Below are 17,336 nucleotides of genomic sequence, written 5' to 3' on the forward strand. Positions count from 1 at the left end.
TTAATCACAAAATTAAATTGTTACTGTTTTGAATATTTTTGAATTTGAAAACATTTTTAGATTCTTGACGACTTTTTCATCTTTGAATTTTATTTTTCTGTCTTTTACTACTTTAAAAATATTTTGCACTCTCCCACATTCTGCCAATGATAACTTCTGTTTGTTTGTGTACGATTGTTTACATAACAACAAATCTTTAATCCTTAAACATTTAGATTTACTGTTTTATTTTTATATTCTTCATTTGGATGTTATGTTTCAGGTTCGTCAACAGGAACAAAATCCACAGCAGTTTTTTCTGTCATTTCTTTTGACTGACATGTTAAATATTCATCACTAATAATAATGAAATAGTTTATCTTATCTTTTACAGTGTGCTGCTGTGGTTCTTCATATCTTTTACAGTGTGCTGCTGTGGTTCCACCGGTTCTCTGGAGAACAGCAGAGTTTAGTTGAATGTGAAGATTGAAACAGGAAGAGAAGAAAGAAGACAACGTCTCGTCAGCTACATGTTGTTTGACTTCCACTGAGCGCCGTTGGTGTTTCCTGTTGACACAAACAACAACAACATACATATGTTTATGTTGTCCAGCTCAATATGTTTCCTACACGCGTCTCACAGGAAGAGGAATTAAAAAACTTTACATGTTGTATCATCAGAGAGAATCAATGTGTAAATATTCATCACATATATTTGGTGTGTGTGTGACATTAAAGGTTTCTTACTGGAGAAGTCTTGTGTTGGTTTTTTCCTCTGATGAGATCCAGAAACCTGTTTTCATCCAAACAGAAGTACAGGAAGTGAAACAATCAGAGACTGATGAGACAAACGCGTCTTCATTAACATCACTAACGATAACAATCGATTGATTCTGAGAAAACTGTGATTGTTCAGTTAAAGGTCGGCAGAGTTCACTAATAATGTTCTGATAATTTCTTGGGTTCTGTTCCAGTTCTGTTGTTTCTGTCAGTTAAGTTTCTTGAAACATATCAAAGAATTAAAGATATTTATAAGACAATAGCAGAATGTTTTTGATCCGTGTCTTCCAGAAAGTTCTGAGGTCTTTTAAAATGAATGTAAAATGTGTAACATCTGCAGACGTGTGGAATGAACAGCGACCTCGTTAAAATGTTATGACAAAAGGTTTTAATAATAATAATAATAATATTCATCTTGTGATTCTGACCTTCTTCTTTGAGCCGACAGCATTCAGAGCAGCGATCTTACTCTCGATATCAGAAACCTGCAGAGATAAAAGAGCTCGGGTCTTATAATGACAAATAAACGAATAATAATTATAAGATTATATGAATTATAATAATTTTATCATGCAGATTTCATTGATTTGTCTTTTTTCCTGAGACGACGAGAGACGAATCTTCTCTTCTAGTCCAACAGAAAGTGTCCTCGTCGCCTTGTTATCATCACTCATCACTGAAGAACCAATCATCACTCAGCGTGTCATCAGGTGGTACAGATGTGTCAGGACCCACCTCACTCTCGGCGCTCTGGACTCTGGCGGCGGTCAGCGCCACCACGTCCTCCAGCTCCGACAGCTCCGAGTCCGTCGTCCCTCCAAAACGATTCTTGGCGCTCTGCTCGAGGCGCTGCAGCTTGGACTCCAGCTCGTACGACTGCCCGGCAGCGATGTACACCTGGACAGGTGACAGGACAAACACACCTGAGTGACCCGGGGGGCGCCGACACAACGCTGACAGTCAACGAGAACAGGGCTGCGTACCAAACACAAACTGGTTCAACCATCAGCTGATCACACAGCAACTCTTGTTTGTTTCTCTGGATATAATAATCTCATAATTCTCTGAGCGCTGACGTCATCCTATATCAAGACTGTGAGAACTGAAGGAAGTGCTGATGGCCCGAGTCACAGAGATTGGACCTGTTGTATGACGGGGTGCAGCTCATAATCAATAAACAGTAATCAGACTGTTTCTCATCATTAAAGTTTCAGAAAAGAAGACCTCGGTTCTGTCAGTTGGTTCTGTAATCATGAGCTTTTCTGACGGATTAATGAGCCGGACATAAACTGGGTCTGAACCTCTGAACCTTTTAACCTTGGTGTCTGGTTCTGCTGGACCCAGCTGGAGCCACACTGACCAGTTTGTTGTCCTGATACTCAGCCCTGTTGGAGGCAGCAGCCGGTCCAGACTGGTGTCATGCTTCAGACGAGGCGGGAGGGTTCAGATTAGTTGGACCTTCACACAGAGGGAGGTTAGGGGGAGACGAGGCGTGCAGTTCATGTTTGAAGCTTACATTTTCCTCAAGTTCCCTGAAAGCATCATCTGCTTGCTTAACGTCAGTCCCTACTAAGTGGGATCTGCCGACCGGCTCACAGAGGCCGTACTCGACCATTGCGTTTTCTGTGGCATTAATGGTTCTCAGGACCTCAGTGGTGAGGTCACAGAGGGCGGCGGCGGTGGATCTCTGAAAGCCATGTAGAGGGACAGATGTTAGCAGCTGGAAAACAACATCTAATGGTGCAGCAGCCACCGGCCTGGACTCAGAAACACCAGTCGGTCTGCAGGTCCGGATCTCACCACATCCAGTTCAGTTCACCTGAACCGGTTTATCTGTGTGTCAGTCTGACGTGTTTGTTTTCATCTCTGTTCAATGTCAGCATGAGAGGAACCGACAGCATGAGCTTAATGTCAGAGATCATCTGTAAATACGTCAGTCTGGAAATCTACGAATGGATCCGCCTCAACAAGATGGTTTAAAGATGTCGGGTCCATCTCACAAGAACACAGTCATCCAGCTCAGTGTCAGCACGGTAACGCTTCTGTAAACCACAGGTCACACCTGTTCACAACTGTTCACACCTGTTCACACCTGCTCACACCTGCTCACGCCTGTTCACGCCTGCTCACGCTTGCTCGCACCTGCTCGCACCTGTTCGCACCTGCTCATACCTGTTCACACCTGCTCACACCTGCTCATACCTGTTCACACCTGCTCACACCTGTGTCTCAACATCTGTAACGAGACGTTACAACCAGCTGTTTTTGAGACCGATCCAGATGTTTTAAGACAAACACGAACCTCAATGTGAACATGAGCTCAGAGATGTGACACCATGAAACATAACGACAAGATGAAACATATCTGTGGTTTGCAGAAACGTGCAGAGGAAATATGGACTTGACTTCATGAACTGAGCTGGATGAAGAGTTCAGATCCATCTGGTTCCTGCTGGTTACAGATATTAGACTCCAGACAAAGATCCAATAAAAGTAACTGATGAACAGGACTTTCTGTTGGGTCAGGGTTCTGACGTTGTGTGGATGAATACATGTCTGATGAAGACTTGTGGCTGATCTGGATCCAGGCAGGTCGCTGCTAATGTCACATTTACACAACCGGCTGTACGAGCAGCAAACACCTGTGAAGTTTGTTAACTGAGACAGGAGGCAGCTGGTCGGTCTGTTAGTGAGCAGGACGTCATGCAGTCGCTTTCTTTACATCATAAACACTCAAGACAAGAGTTCTTCTTCAGAACACCTTCAGAACACCTTCAAGCTTCAGTTTACGCTTCAGATCATCATTAAACTGACGTTAAACATCGTTACATGTTTTAAATGTTCAGAGATTAGAAGTCACAATGACATCATCACTGATATTGTTGGATATTCTTGGGGACAAAAGACATTATTATTAAATGATATATTCATTTTGACTGTTAACAAACAATGAGATGTTTTATAAACATTGATTAAGATGTTGTTTCTTGTAAAGTTAAAACTGATGTTAATACAACCCCTGAGAAATGTCTGTAAAACGATTGTAGAGTGAAGTCAGAGCTGCTTTTGAACCATGTCAGGTCAGACTAAAGGCTTTGGGCTCTTCTGGAAGGATCTAAACTGAATGTTTTAATATCAAAATAATCCTGCAGATGAGTTTTAACTGAACCTGTTGGCTGGAAACACATCAGGTCCACATCTTGTGGTCCAGTTAGAAACAATGTGATGTCCTGAGCTCAGAGTCGCTGCCTGAGAGCAACAGCAGCATTAACCTCATTATCGTTCTTTATTTCCTTCTTCACACTAACTGTGCGCAGATAAAACACCAGAAACGAGCTGAGCTGGAAAAACTGACGATTCAAAGAGCAGAACATAGAAAACTACGTCAAGTTTAAACACTGAGAAACTAGGTATGACTGGATCTGAACTCTCATTGGCTGCATGATGCACCAATCACCTGGAGGCTGGTGTGTGATTGGCTCACTGCTCTACACCAGCACTCATTGGCTGTTGTAGGCTCCAGGGCGGGCGGAGAGTCATTCCTCCAGATACGAGAATGAAACATCGTCCAGTTTGTCTCCGTTTGGACTAAACATGAGACTGAAATGGATCCAGAGGACGTTTAGGAACAAGAGCAGACAGTTTCTGTTGGAGTTTGATGCTCAACTGAAACACACAGACGCTTCATACGTGAGCTGGTGAAAGTTTGAAGACACTGATTTGTTTGTTTGTTTGTTTGTTTGTTTACATGAACAGAATCAGAAGAATCCAAACATCTGTGGATAAATGCATCATCAGCAGGATGTAATCGTCCGTCTCCAGCCTTCATGATGTATTAACCTTACGATTAATAAGTGGTTCATAAAACATTTCATTGTTTGTTTACTACGAATGTGCCATTTAATATCATTGATCATTATTATAAAGTGTTGCTGAATCTGAATCTGGAGTGGAACTGATCATAAAAACAGAAACCTGAAGAGAACATGTGAAATATAAAATGTAGTAAATGTATAATAATAGTTTCATCGTGTGACGGACGAGGATCTGATGTTTAGCCGAGCTGTCAGAACATCGTCTCTAACACTTCCACCACTAAACATCCTACAAACCAAACAAACGGTCTGACTGATTATAAGATATTATAATATTAGATTGATCTTCTATTAAGTCCACAACGTCTGAACACTATGATGTCATGTGAACCAGACGTCGGTCCATCTTGTGTCTCTGAGGTGAGAAACCCTGACGGTGTTTAGAAACCTGTCATGTGCCGTCGCTCCACTCTGAATTTAAACCCACGAACGAGTCGAGTCAGATTACCATCCGGACCTCCTTCCTACCTTCTGAGCCTCGCTGCGCATCTCGTCGCTGGATGAGCTCAGTTCTTTGTCCTTCAGAGAGTCCAGATTGAGGGCCGGGCCGCTCCTGATGCCGGCCGGACGTTTACCCACAGAGAACTTCTTCCCGGCTTCATCATCCGACGATGGACCCTTATCACTCAGGTTCCCCGCCAGCTCGCTCAACTTCCTCCTCAGCTTCTCCTCCTCGTTCTGACCCGACGGAGTCGACGCCTGCAGGAAGGCAATAAATATATTGATGGATGATGTCACAGCAGCTTTTCACCGCTATGACACCAAAACCCAGCTCAGCTGCAGGAAATACAAACTTTGACTTTTATTTAAAAGAAGACGAGATCAAATCGGCCGATTCGTCTCGTCTCACCTCGTCAGCAGGCGTCATCTTCTCCTCCAGGCGGCTCAGAAGACTCTCGATGGCAAACATCCGCTTGTTCAGCTCGTTCATCTGCAGAGAGAACAGCAGGAGAGCATGATCAATGTGTGTGATCAGAACATGATCAATGTGTGTGATCAGAACATGATCAATGTGTGTGATCACAGGATGATCAGGGTGAATGATGATGAAGTTCCAGTTTTGTTATTGATGAGAACAGATGATTGGAAGTCAAACAGGACACTAGTATCAGAGCACAAACGTGCTCTGTGATTGGCTGATTGGTCTTACGGGCGGGGCTTGTCCCAGGTTCTCCTGGGAGGACGCCTTGCTGTTGCGGCGGCGGTGCGGCGGCGGCGGCTGCTGGTACACGGGGGCGTATCTGGGGTAGTCGTCCTCGTCAGACGTGTCCACGTACTGCTGACGAGCCACCGAGGAGCTGATCTTAGACAGAGAGCGAGTCCGAACCATCCGGCTCTCTCCATAGTCCTCTGACAACGCACAGGTGAGCCAGCACAGGTGAATATACACAGGTGTGAACTGTGTGTACTGTGTGTACTTTGTGTGTGTGAGTACCAGGTCTCATGGCGTATCGGTCCAGACTCTTCCGGCGGTTCGCTCGGTGGTTGTACATGTCGTAGTCCACATCGTTCCTGTATCCTCGATCCTCCTGCATCTGCTGCTGCACCACACACACACACACACACACACACACACACACATGCACACACACACACACACACACACACATGCACACACACAGGCACATACACAAACACACACACACATTATTAATACGTTTATCATTCTCTGATATTAAACCTTATTTTAAGCTGAACTCTTCACAGTAGCTGCTGAGCTAACAGTGTTAGCTCAAACTCAACTGCACATCAAGGCTGTAAATCTGGTCTGAGATCAGTTATGATGTGTTCTCTCCTGCAGACTGTGATCACAGCAGACGAGCTGATGGAGACATCTGATGACTTTATATCATCAGGAGGAGGAGACCTCAGGTGTGGTCTCACCTGTACAGATTGACGTCGTGAATGAGGGAAATACTCCTCTGGGTCGAAGTCCATTGGATGAACCGACAGCAGACGTTTGCTCTTTCTCATCTGAAAGAAAAGAAGACAGAACGAGAGTTAAAGCTGCAGCTTCTCGCATGATTCACACTCAGAACATGTTCTAGTCTCACGTCACCGTTTTGTAGCGCTGAGCGTCGCCCTCGCCATAGTCGTCCTCTCCGCCGTTAAACACGTCTACAGGGACAAAGAACAGCAGGCGGGATTAAAACACGCTGACACTCAGTGATCTGGTCTAAATGTGCAGAATATTAAGACTGTGTGCATTTTATATGAAAAGATATGAAAAGTTGAAACATTTCAGATAAAGTTTAAAGTCTAACCTTTATTTTTGATTTAATCTTTAATCGTTTATTCTACATGTTAAACCTCTGGATGTAAATGTTTGTCAGCAGTGACTCACGGCTGTGAACATCCGGCATACTCTGAGTGTCGTCGTCACGCCCACCTGAGGAGGAAACACAGGACAGTCTCGTTAGCATGTAGCATTTAGCTTCTGAGAAAAAACTGAGTTCAGGACCCACCCACTAATAACAGTGACGTCAGAGCTGAGGTCAGGACCCGCCCACATGTAACAGTGACGTCAGAGCTGAGGTCAGGACCCGCCCACATGTAACAGTGACGTCACAGCTGAGGTCAGGAACCGCCCACATGTAACAGTGACGTCAGAGCTGAGGTCAGGACCCGCCCACATGTAACAGTGATGTCAGAGCTGAGGTCAGGACCCGCCTACATGTAACAGTGACGTCACAGCTGAGGTCAGGACCCGCCCACATGTAACAGTGACGTCAGAGCTGAGGTCAGGACCCTCCCACATGTAACAGTGACGTCAGAGCTGAGGCCAGGACCCGCCCACATGTAACAGTGACGTCAGAGCTGAGGTCAGGACCCGCCCACATGTAACAGTGACGTCAGAGCTGAGGTCAGGACCCGCCTACATGTAACAGTGACGTCAGAGCTGAGGTCAGGACCCGCCTACATGTAACAGTGACGTCAGAGCTGAGGTCAGGACCCGCCCACATGTAACAGTGACGTCAGAGCTGAGGTCAGGACCCGCCCACATGTAACAGTGACGTCAGAGCTGAGGTCAGGACCCGCCTACATGTAACAGTGACGTTAGAGCTGAGGTCAGGACCCGCCCACATGTAACAGTGACGTCAGAGCTGAGGTCAGGACCCGCCCACATGTAACAGTGACGTCAGAGCTGAGGTCAGGACCCGCCTACATGTAACAGTGACGTCAGAGCTGAGGTCAGGACCCGCCCACATGTAACAGTGATGTCAGAGCTGAGGTCAGGACCCGCCTACATGTAACAGTGACGTCAGAGCTGAGGTCAGGACCCGCCTACATGTAACAGTGACGTCAGAGCTGAGGTCAGGACCCGCCCACATGTAACAGTGACGTCAGAGCTGAGGTCAGGACCCGCCCACATGTAACAGTGACATCAGAGCTGAGGTCAGGACCCGCCCACATGTAACAGTGACATCAGAGCTGAGGTCAGGACCCGCCCACATGTAACAGTGACGTCAGAGCTGAGGTCAGGACCTGCCCACAACAGTGACGTCAGAGCTGAGGCCAGGACCCGCCCACATGTAACAGTGACGTCAGAGCTGAGGTCAGGACCCGCCCACAACAGTGACGTCAGAGCTGAGGCCAGGACCCGCCCACATGTAACAGTGACGTCAGAGCTGAGGTCAGGACCCGCCCACATGTAACAGTGACGTCAGAGCTGAGGTCAGGACCCTCCCACATGTAACAGTGACGTCAGAGCTGAGGTCAGGACCCGCCCACATGTAACAATGACGTCAGAGCTGAGGTCAGGACCCGCCCACATGTAACAGTGACGTCAGAGCTGAGGTCAGGACCCGCCCACATGTAACAGTGACGTCAGAGCTGAGGTCAGGACCCTCCCACATGTAACAGTGACGTCAGAGCTGAGGTCAGGACCCGCCCACATGTAACAGTGACGTCAGAGCTGAGGTCAGGACCCGCCCACAACAGTGACGTCAGAGCTGAGGTCAGGACCCGCCCACATGTAACAGTGACGTCAGAGCTGAGGTCAGGACCCGCCCACATGTAACAGTGACGTTAGAGCTGAGGTCAGGACCCGCCCACATGTAACAGTGACGTCAGAGCTGAGGCCAGGACCCGCCTACATGTAACAGTGACGTTAGAGCTGAGGCCAGGACCCTCCCACATGTAACAGTGACGTCAGAGCTGAGGCCAGGACCCGCCTACATGTAACAGTGACGTTAGAGCTGAGGTCAGGACCCGCCCACATGTAACAGTGACGTCAGAGCTGAGGTCAGGACCCGCCCACATGTAACAGTGACGTCAGAGCTGAGGTCAGGACCTGCCCACAACAGTGACGTCAGAGCTGAGGCCAGGACCCGCCCACATGTAACAGTGACGTCAGAGCTGAGGTCAGGACCCGCCCACAACAGTGACGTCAGAGCTGAGGCCAGGACCCGCCCACATGTAACAGTGACGTCAGAGCTGAGGTCAGGACCCGCCCACATGTAACAGTGACGTCAGAGCTGAGGTCAGGACCCGCCCACATGTAACAGTGACATCAGAGCTGAGGTCAGGACCCGCCCACATGTAACAGTGACATCAGAGCTGAGGTCAGGACCCGCCCACATGTAACAGTGACGTCAGAGCTGAGGTCAGGACCTGCCCACAACAGTGACGTCAGAGCTGAGGCCAGGACCCGCCCACATGTAACAGTGACGTCAGAGCTGAGGTCAGGACCCGCCCACAACAGTGACGTCAGAGCTGAGGCCAGGACCCGCCCACATGTAACAGTGACGTCAGAGCTGAGGTCAGGACCCGCCCACATGTAACAGTGACGTCAGAGCTGAGGTCAGGACCCTCCCACATGTAACAGTGACGTCAGAGCTGAGGTCAGGACCCGCCCACATGTAACAATGACGTCAGAGCTGAGGTCAGGACCCGCCCACATGTAACAGTGACGTCAGAGCTGAGGTCAGGACCCGCCCACATGTAACAGTGATGTCAGAGCTGAGGTCAGGACCCGCCCACATGTAACAGTGACGTCAGAGCTGAGGTCAGGACCCGCCCACATGTAACAGTGACGTTAGAGCTGAGGTCAGGACCTGCCCACAACAGTGACGTCAGAGCTGAGGCCAGGACCCGCCCACATGTAACAGTGACGTCAGAGCTGAGGTCAGGACCCGCCCACAACAGTGACGTCAGAGCTGAGGCCAGGACCCGCCCACATGTAACAGTGACGTCAGAGCTGAGGTCAGGACCCGCCCACATGTAACAGTGACGTCAGAGCTGAGGTCAGGACCCGCCCACATGTAACAATGACGTCAGAGCTGAGGTCAGGACCCGCCCACATGTAACAGTGACGTCAGAGCTGAGGTCAGGACCCTCCCACATGTAACAGTGACGTCAGAGCTGAGGTCAGGACCCTCCCACATGTAACAGTGACGTCAGAGCTGAGGTCAGGACCCGCCCACATGTAACAGTGACGTCAGAGCTGAGGTCAGGACCCGCCCACAACAGTGACGTCAGAGCTGAGGTCAGGACCCGCCCACATGTAACAGTGACGTCAGAGCTGAGGTCAGGACCCGCCCACATGTAACAGTGACGTTAGAGCTGAGGTCAGGACCCGCCCACATGTAACAGTGACGTCAGAGCTGAGGCCAGGACCCGCCTACATGTAACAGTGACGTTAGAGCTGAGGCCAGGACCCTCCCACATGTAACAGTGACGTCAGAGCTGAGGTCAGGACCCGCCCACATGTAACAGTGATGTCAGAGATGAGGTCAGGACCCGCCCACATGTAACAGTGACGTCAGAGCTGAGGCCAGGACCCGCCCACATGTAACAGTGACGTCAGAGCTGAGGTCAGGACCCGCCTACATGTAACAGTGACGTTAGAGCTGAGGCCAGGACCCGCCCACATGTAACAGTGATGTCAGAGATGAGGTCAGGACCCGCCCACATGTAACAGTGACGTCAGAGCTGAGGTCAGGACCTGCCCACAACAGTGACGTCAGAGCTGAGGCCAGGACCCGCCCACATGTAACAGTGACGTCAGAGCTGAGGTCAGGACCCGCCCACAACAGTGACGTCAGAGCTGAGGCCAGGACCCGCCCACATGTAACAGTGACGTCAGAGCTGAGGTCAGGACCCTCCCACATGTAACAGTGACGTCAGAGCTGAGGTCAGGACCCGCCCACATGTAACAGTGACGTCAGAGCTGAGGTCAGGACCCGCCCACAACAGTGACGTCAGAGCTGAGGTCAGGACCCGCCCACATGTAACAGTGACGTCAGAGCTGAGGTCAGGACCCGCCCACATGTAACAGTGACGTCAGAGCTGAGGTCAGGACCCGCCCACATGTAACAGTGATGTCAGAGCTGAGGTCAGGACCCGCCCACATGTAACAGTGATGTCAGAGTAGACTCACCATCTCCGTTCAGCCTCTTGTACAGTGACCTCATCACCTTGGCGCTGCCGAAGCGTTTGAAGCGGTTTCGGACGTTGTCGTGGTACCAGCCTGCAGTCCCGATCTTCACCACCCTGCAGATGTACAACCAGCAAAATACTTTTACTGGACTGTTCACCTGAACAGGTGGAGCACTAGAGCCAATTCATAGCAGGCTGTGAGCTAACACCTTAGACAACGTTACAATAGCCAAATCTAAATCTATAGCTGTTACAGCTAAAACAGAGTTAGCTCAAAGCTAATACTTTAGCATAAACTGCATCACATCAGATGACAGAAATGTGTTTACGAAGGCTTGAGCTAACATTAAAGGTGTTTATATATGAGAGAGTTTCTAATTTTCTCTTTGTTGCTGCTCGGGACGCTTTACCAACCCAACATGTGTCTATTTGACTCCTGGGAATGAGACTCAACAATCAACTGTCTTTGTGGTGCGTTCAGGAACAGCTAGGACAAATCCTACTGATTCTACCTTTAACTTTAATAGTCCTTGAATTAGATTAATATGACGTGAGCTTCAGTTAGCTTTGACCACAAATGTCCTTCAGAGGGAGACTTTTTACTCTGATACTCTGAGTACATATCAGAGCCTGTAATCTATTACTTTACTGGAGTACAGAAGCTGAACTTCTATGTTTACACTAGTATGTGAACTTCTCCTGGAGGACCGACTGTGTGACTGCTGACTCCTCTGAAAAAATGTGATTACAGGCTCCTTGTTGTGTAGATTTTACACCAGATGACGACGCTGCATCATCATTGTATCAGTTACTCACCACGGTGTTCCTTACCTGCCCGTCAGAGGCCCCGCCCACCTATAGGTGTCTCACCTGGTCATGCGGCAGTTGTCACACACCCAGCCGTGCTCTTTCTTGTTGTAGCGGCTGCAGGACTTGCAGGTGAACATGTGGCAGTCCAGACACTGACGCTTACTGTTGACCAGGAACTTGAAGGGCTGCAGGCAGCAGATGCAGAGCGAGTCAGACAGCTGACTCTGAGAGCCCAGCAGCTCTCGCTTCGAACCCTCCTTCTCGATTTTAGTCTTCAACTCACTGCACAAATAAGAAAGGACAGAGAGAACGAGGGGATGTGATAATTGTGATAATTGAGGTTAAAACTCTCCTCAGAGTGAAAAACACTGAGATCATTCTGTCCTCTACCTGCAGCACAATCTTCATGTCTTTAAGTTTCCTTCAGTATCAAAGTAATGCAGATGTCTGTACATCCATGTTTACAGTGCAAACAGGAGCTGCTGACAGCTCTGAATGTCTGACTCAGTTGAAACAATGCTGACCAGCATTATAATGTATTTCAATCCAGACTCTGATTAACAGTGAACAGACGGTGAAGCAGCTGAACATCTTGTGAAAGAACAGTTTGTTCTCTAAGTCTCATGTGATGGAATCATTCAACCTAAAGGTCCACCTCGAGGGAGCAGTGACCTCATCAACCACACTGGATCTGTTGTTACTGACTGTGAAATACATCCACACCACCATTACATCACCACACCCTGGGAGAGCAGAACAGATTTTCTTCAAAATGTCATTAAAAAAGTTTCTGGAGTTCCTCCGAGATTAACCTTCCACTCAGTGAATTCACTTCTGTTTACTTGTGATACTGTAAGTTCAGACAATATATTATAGATAAGTAGGTTCAGACAAACTTTAATGACCAGAGAGCAGCTCTCAGCAGCTCTGTCACACATGTCACACAAAACATGATGCATTTAGTCAGTGAAACTAAAAGCTGTAGTTATAAACTAGACAGGACAGAGAAAACTCTCCAGGCTCTGATGGAGCTCGGGATTCATCAGGAGGACGGCGGCTTCGATCCAAACTGCTTCCCTGTAAGAACCAGAACTGTGTGTGTAAAGAACAGAACATTAAAGAAGGATAGATCCTCATGATTCTAAATAATCAATAAAGTTAACATCAGAATGATGAGTCACACTTTGGGTGCAAACACGTCAGTGATAATAATGATAATGATAAGATTCATAAAGCATGCAGCTCCACATGCTTTACACTATCTAAATTCATATAATTTCAACAAAAATGTACATTATTGTTTAAAACAGACCACCTCATTAAAATCAGTCCTCACAAACCTTTTTCAGAAATGTAATCTTAAACCTCAGAACCTCCAGTTATTTTAATTATTATTATTAATATAATCATTATTATTATTATTCTATTTTTACTTTTTTAAATAACTGTGTTTTATTTTACTTAAATTATCATATCAAATTATCTGATACAACTGAAAAGTTTTAGGGCTTTAATGTGACTGAATGTTATTTAATGTAATATTATAATTTATTATATTCTCATTGGTTAAACAATAGTTGTTTAATGACTTTTTCTTGCCCGTTGTAGGACTGATTATCCTCGTTATTGATTGTCTTGATTGATCTGTCCAGTATAAACACAGGTGGACTGATGGAGTCATGGAGTTAAAGTGATCTCTTGTATCAGCAGATCTGTGATTCACAGTATTCCTGATTCATTGTGGAACTTGAGGAACAATTAAAAAACAAACTCTAACAACACAGCAGAGACCGGGGCTGACTCATACCATACGGTTCTGTTATGTTGGAGCTCCATGGACCCAAACTGGGTCAATCTGAACCCTCTTTTTAAGTGTGCAGTAATCAGACTCTTAGCCTGTTCTGATCACATCCGTGATTCTGTATTTCTTATTAAAACATAGACCAGGTGACAGGGTGACAGGTTCAATAACCTTTGACCTTTTCTGAGTGACTGTGGGACAAACATGACTTCAGTGTGAACTAGATTAAAAAGTCTCATTGTGACTGTCACAGTTATAATCAGATTATCAACCGCATGCAGCCGTCACAGAGGACTTATTCTTCCACTCTGACTGAAGACAGAAGCTACTTTTTGTTCCTGAATCATGACGTTAGTGATTATCAGTTATTAGTGATTACTTGTTCTGACTTCTCTCACAGGAAAACTTGTCCAGATGGATTTGAAGAAGTCTGTACGAGGAAAAGTCAATAAAATAGATCCAGAGAAGCCTGTTTCCTGTCTGAGCGTGTCTGCCCCCGGGGCTGATGGGAGTCGCAGTCTTTTGTGGGGAACACAGAGCGACTTTGTTAGCTTCCTGTTTTCTACTGCAGACGCTCGTCCGTGTGACCGAGTCGTGATCGACTGAAACAACAACAGCGTCTTTCACAATCACATTCCTGTAAAACTCACATGAACAGCCAAAGACAAGCTGCTGATGAAGAAATGAGACTCAGTTTAGTGTCACACTGAACAGACGAGGAGGAACACCTGCACAGGTGAGCTGAGGAAGATCCACAGCTCCGTTTAATAACAACTACAGAAATGTAAATGTGACGTCAACAAAAGCTCTTTCTGTAGTTTGACTCCTCATTGTTTCTCTCATCATATAATATAGAAACATGTGTGAACTTGAATGATGTAAAGTAATCAACAGAAACAACAGTGTGTTAGTTCTGGATGTTCAGTACCGACCCGAGTCTCTCCTCTTCTTTCTTTCGGAGGTTGAAGTCTCGTTGAATCACTTCCCAGACGTGTTTGGCCTCTTCGTCCGTCAGACGAGACAAATCCAGTTTACGCTCCATGGTGCTGAAATGACAGAATACACCCAAAACATTCAAGTTAAACTGCTTTTATTGTGTTTTTTTTTAGTGGGTTAGGGTCAGTGTTCCTGATAATAAAACTAGGATGCAGCTGCACACAACAACATGATCAGCCAGTTACTGTCTCTGTAATTGTTGTTTCCCTCCTTTATGATTTAACTTAACATAAGTTTCAGAATGAGTTTGTGTCATTTTGTTTGTGTGATAGTTTTACATGAAGCAGGATGAAACTCAGTCTGAGAGTTAATCATCACGTGTGGAGCTCCTCAGGGTTCGATTGTTTTTCCTAAAGGTGCAGACTTGAAGTCTGCAGGTCGACCTGCACCAGGTAGTCTGAGGTGATGTCATGTATGACGTCATCTCTGGTTCACTTCAACAACTCTTTAAGGATTAATGTTGTTTTTTACTTTTAAAAGTTGTTAAACTTTGTTAAATCTTTAGTTCAAACACTTGAAGAAGCTTCAGTTGATTAAGACTCAGTAAACTTTATTGAAACTGAATTTTAATAACAAAAAAATTAATTCAGACTTAAAATCATGAAAACCTGACAATCTTTCAGAAGTTGAACTGATTTCATTTGATTTACATGTAAAATAAAGCGGTGACTCGTTGCTCATCTGGTGGAGAAGTTTGTCACCACACCCAGAAACACGTTATACCACTGATGATTTCACAGAAATCAAAGAAGTGCTCAGATATTTATTACATTAAACTTTATAAAATCCATCTTTGATCAGAACCTTTCAAATAAATCCAGTGACACTAAAAACAAGATGAAGACGTTTCAGACAAGTTTCCTTCTGCTGTCTCTTCAGATTCAGTCCTTAATTTAAACAGATATTTACTGTTCGATCAGACTCTGATTTATTGATTAGTCATTGACATTTTGACTCCAGTTAAGGGATAAAACTATTGAAAACAAATAATAAAAATGAGACTTAAAAGCAGCTCTGTTCAATAAACCAGCACCAACAAACGTCTCAGTGTTTCTCAGAGTTAAACTTGTACAGCAGCTTCATTCCTCAGATTTAATTAAATCAGATGAGATTAAAGTATTAAAGTTTAAAGTGATGTGATGAATGTGATTAGAGAGAAAATCAACTCACCCTGTTTCTGTGTGTTCAGGCTGCTGAATGATGAAACTTCTGACTGAGACAGTCAGCTGATCACATGGTGACTTGTCTTCATGATGACACACACACACACACACACACACACACACACACACACACACAGATACACACGCACACACCACTGACAACACAGCAGAACAATAAACCGCAACTTTCAGAATTATTGGCTGAAGCATGTCATACCCCGGTACACTAGGTGGCGCTGTACTAGTGCTGGGCCGTATACCGGTTCAGACCAGGTACTGGTGTATATTTTCGTTATAATATGAATTTTCAATATACCGCCATACTGCTGTATTCGATTACACAATGTTCGGAACGCTGCGCCGCGGGACACTGTTTCAGACCGGACGCTTTTCAATGTTGCGCTTCTAAACAGGCATGGTGCAACGGCCAGGCGTAGTGGGGCTAAACAGTAGTGCTCTGGTGTTATGTTACGGTGAAGATGGACAGGATAGACATTTCAGTTCATCACTTCATCCACGGACGTCAAGATGAGCAACTGGAAAGCCGCTGAGATCCGGGAGATCCTGGCGCCTCCTCAGTCTCTGTAGCTGTTAGCTTGTTGTTGTAGTGGCAAGCTACTTACGGTCGCAACTTTCAAATTAAAAGCCCACTGCTAAGAACCCCATTCTAAACTTCAGTGAGGAGCAATGTAAAGCTCTTATTTCGAAGACAAATTCGACCTGCTTCCTGTTAGCTATCTGTTGCTCGAGGCAGCTAATGGAGGGGGCGAGGCGCTCCGCCGCATGCTTCCTGTAATAGCGGGGATTTAACATCGGCGTGTGTTTGACTGAGTAGGTGAGAATATGGGCCACGGGTCTATAATTAAGTAAATCATGTGTCGCCACCTTTCTTACGATGCATATGTTGTATGTCACTGTTCACACCCAATTTCGTGCTTCACATCATGTCACATGTTTACACCTACCTCAGTGGCGCTTTTTGGGAAGAAGGAATGAGAAACTGGTTGAGAGAGGAAAATGACACCTCCCTTATAGATAGAGTGCTGCCTTTACCTTGCAGCTAATGTGCCACCTTTTCTATCTAAAAGGGGCTAGTAATTCCTCTCTCAACCAGTAGAAAATGCTGTGAACACCTGATTATGCATGAAAAAAAATACCGTAACCGTAGAATTTTGAAAGATACCGTGATATACATTTTTGGTCATACCGCCCAGCACTACCCTGTACCCATTTTAACTAGTGGTAACCCTAACCCTAACCTCCGGCTGACCTCTTTACGTCACCAGCAACAACAAACTGCCTCGGCATTCCAGAAAGATGGCGTACGAAGAGCGAGACGAAGCTACATCTTTGTACATTTCGTATATGGTGTACATGATAACTACACAAACTAGATGCACAATGGCGCTCTTGCTTTTGCAGTGATTTTGGAGGAAAAACGCCGCCGCTGTCCTTCTACTTACGGCTCACGGCCCCAGGAAAGAAATCTCCCGCCTGTGGATAATGCAAAATCCGATCTGATCTGATGAAACGTATACATGCAGGAGTAAT

The 17,336-nt window shown here is 46.1% G+C and overlaps 1 protein-coding gene across 5 annotated transcripts; it reads right to left on the reverse strand.

Moving 5' to 3' along the window:
* Window positions 1-117: 117 nt before the first annotated feature.
* On the reverse strand, window positions 118-15,912 carry mlpha (melanophilin a). 5 transcript variants are annotated; one of them, XR_003982899.1, is made up of 17 exons: window positions 15,793-15,912; window positions 14,559-14,672; window positions 11,886-12,107; window positions 11,017-11,129; window positions 6,979-7,023; window positions 6,694-6,752; window positions 6,519-6,608; window positions 6,070-6,175; window positions 5,785-5,984; window positions 5,485-5,565; window positions 5,103-5,333; window positions 2,276-2,446; window positions 1,495-1,656; window positions 1,188-1,244; window positions 727-772; window positions 397-546; window positions 118-364 (listed from the first exon to the last, which is right to left on the reverse strand). XR_003982899.1 is itself a non-coding variant. In XM_030409198.1 (16 exons), exons 2-16 carry the CDS (start codon window positions 14,666-14,668, stop codon window positions 506-508), a joined length of 1,731 nt encoding a protein of 576 aa, XP_030265058.1. In that variant the 5' UTR covers window positions 14,669-14,672; window positions 15,793-15,912; the 3' UTR covers window positions 118-505. The 5 variants fall into 5 exon arrangements, 4 of the variants coding, with proteins under 4 accessions (XP_030265058.1, XP_030265057.1, XP_030265060.1 ...); XM_030409198.1 differs by having other exon boundaries at window positions 118-546; window positions 6,070-6,172; XM_030409197.1 differs by having other exon boundaries at window positions 118-546.
* Between the last annotated feature and the right edge of the window lie 1,424 nt (window positions 15,913-17,336).

Source organism: Sparus aurata, chromosome 24 (assembly GCF_900880675.1).
Source record: "Sparus aurata chromosome 24, fSpaAur1.1, whole genome shotgun sequence".
Lineage (NCBI taxonomy): Eukaryota > Metazoa > Chordata > Actinopteri > Spariformes > Sparidae > Sparus > Sparus aurata.

Excerpts from the sequence above, each read along its gene's own strand:
- mlpha (XM_030409197.1), bottom strand. The coding sequence starts at position 14,668 with ATGGAGCGTAAACTGGATTTGTCTCGTCTGACGGACGAAGAGGCCAAA. Across the intron at positions 6,753-6,978 it reads TATGCCGGATGTTCACAGCC|ACGTGTTTAACGGCGGAGAG; the intron begins GTGAGTCACTGC and ends TTGTCCCTGTAG. Across the intron at positions 5,566-5,784 it reads ACCTGGGACAAGCCCCGCCC|ATGAACGAGCTGAACAAGCG; the intron begins GTAAGACCAATC and ends TTCTCTCTGCAG.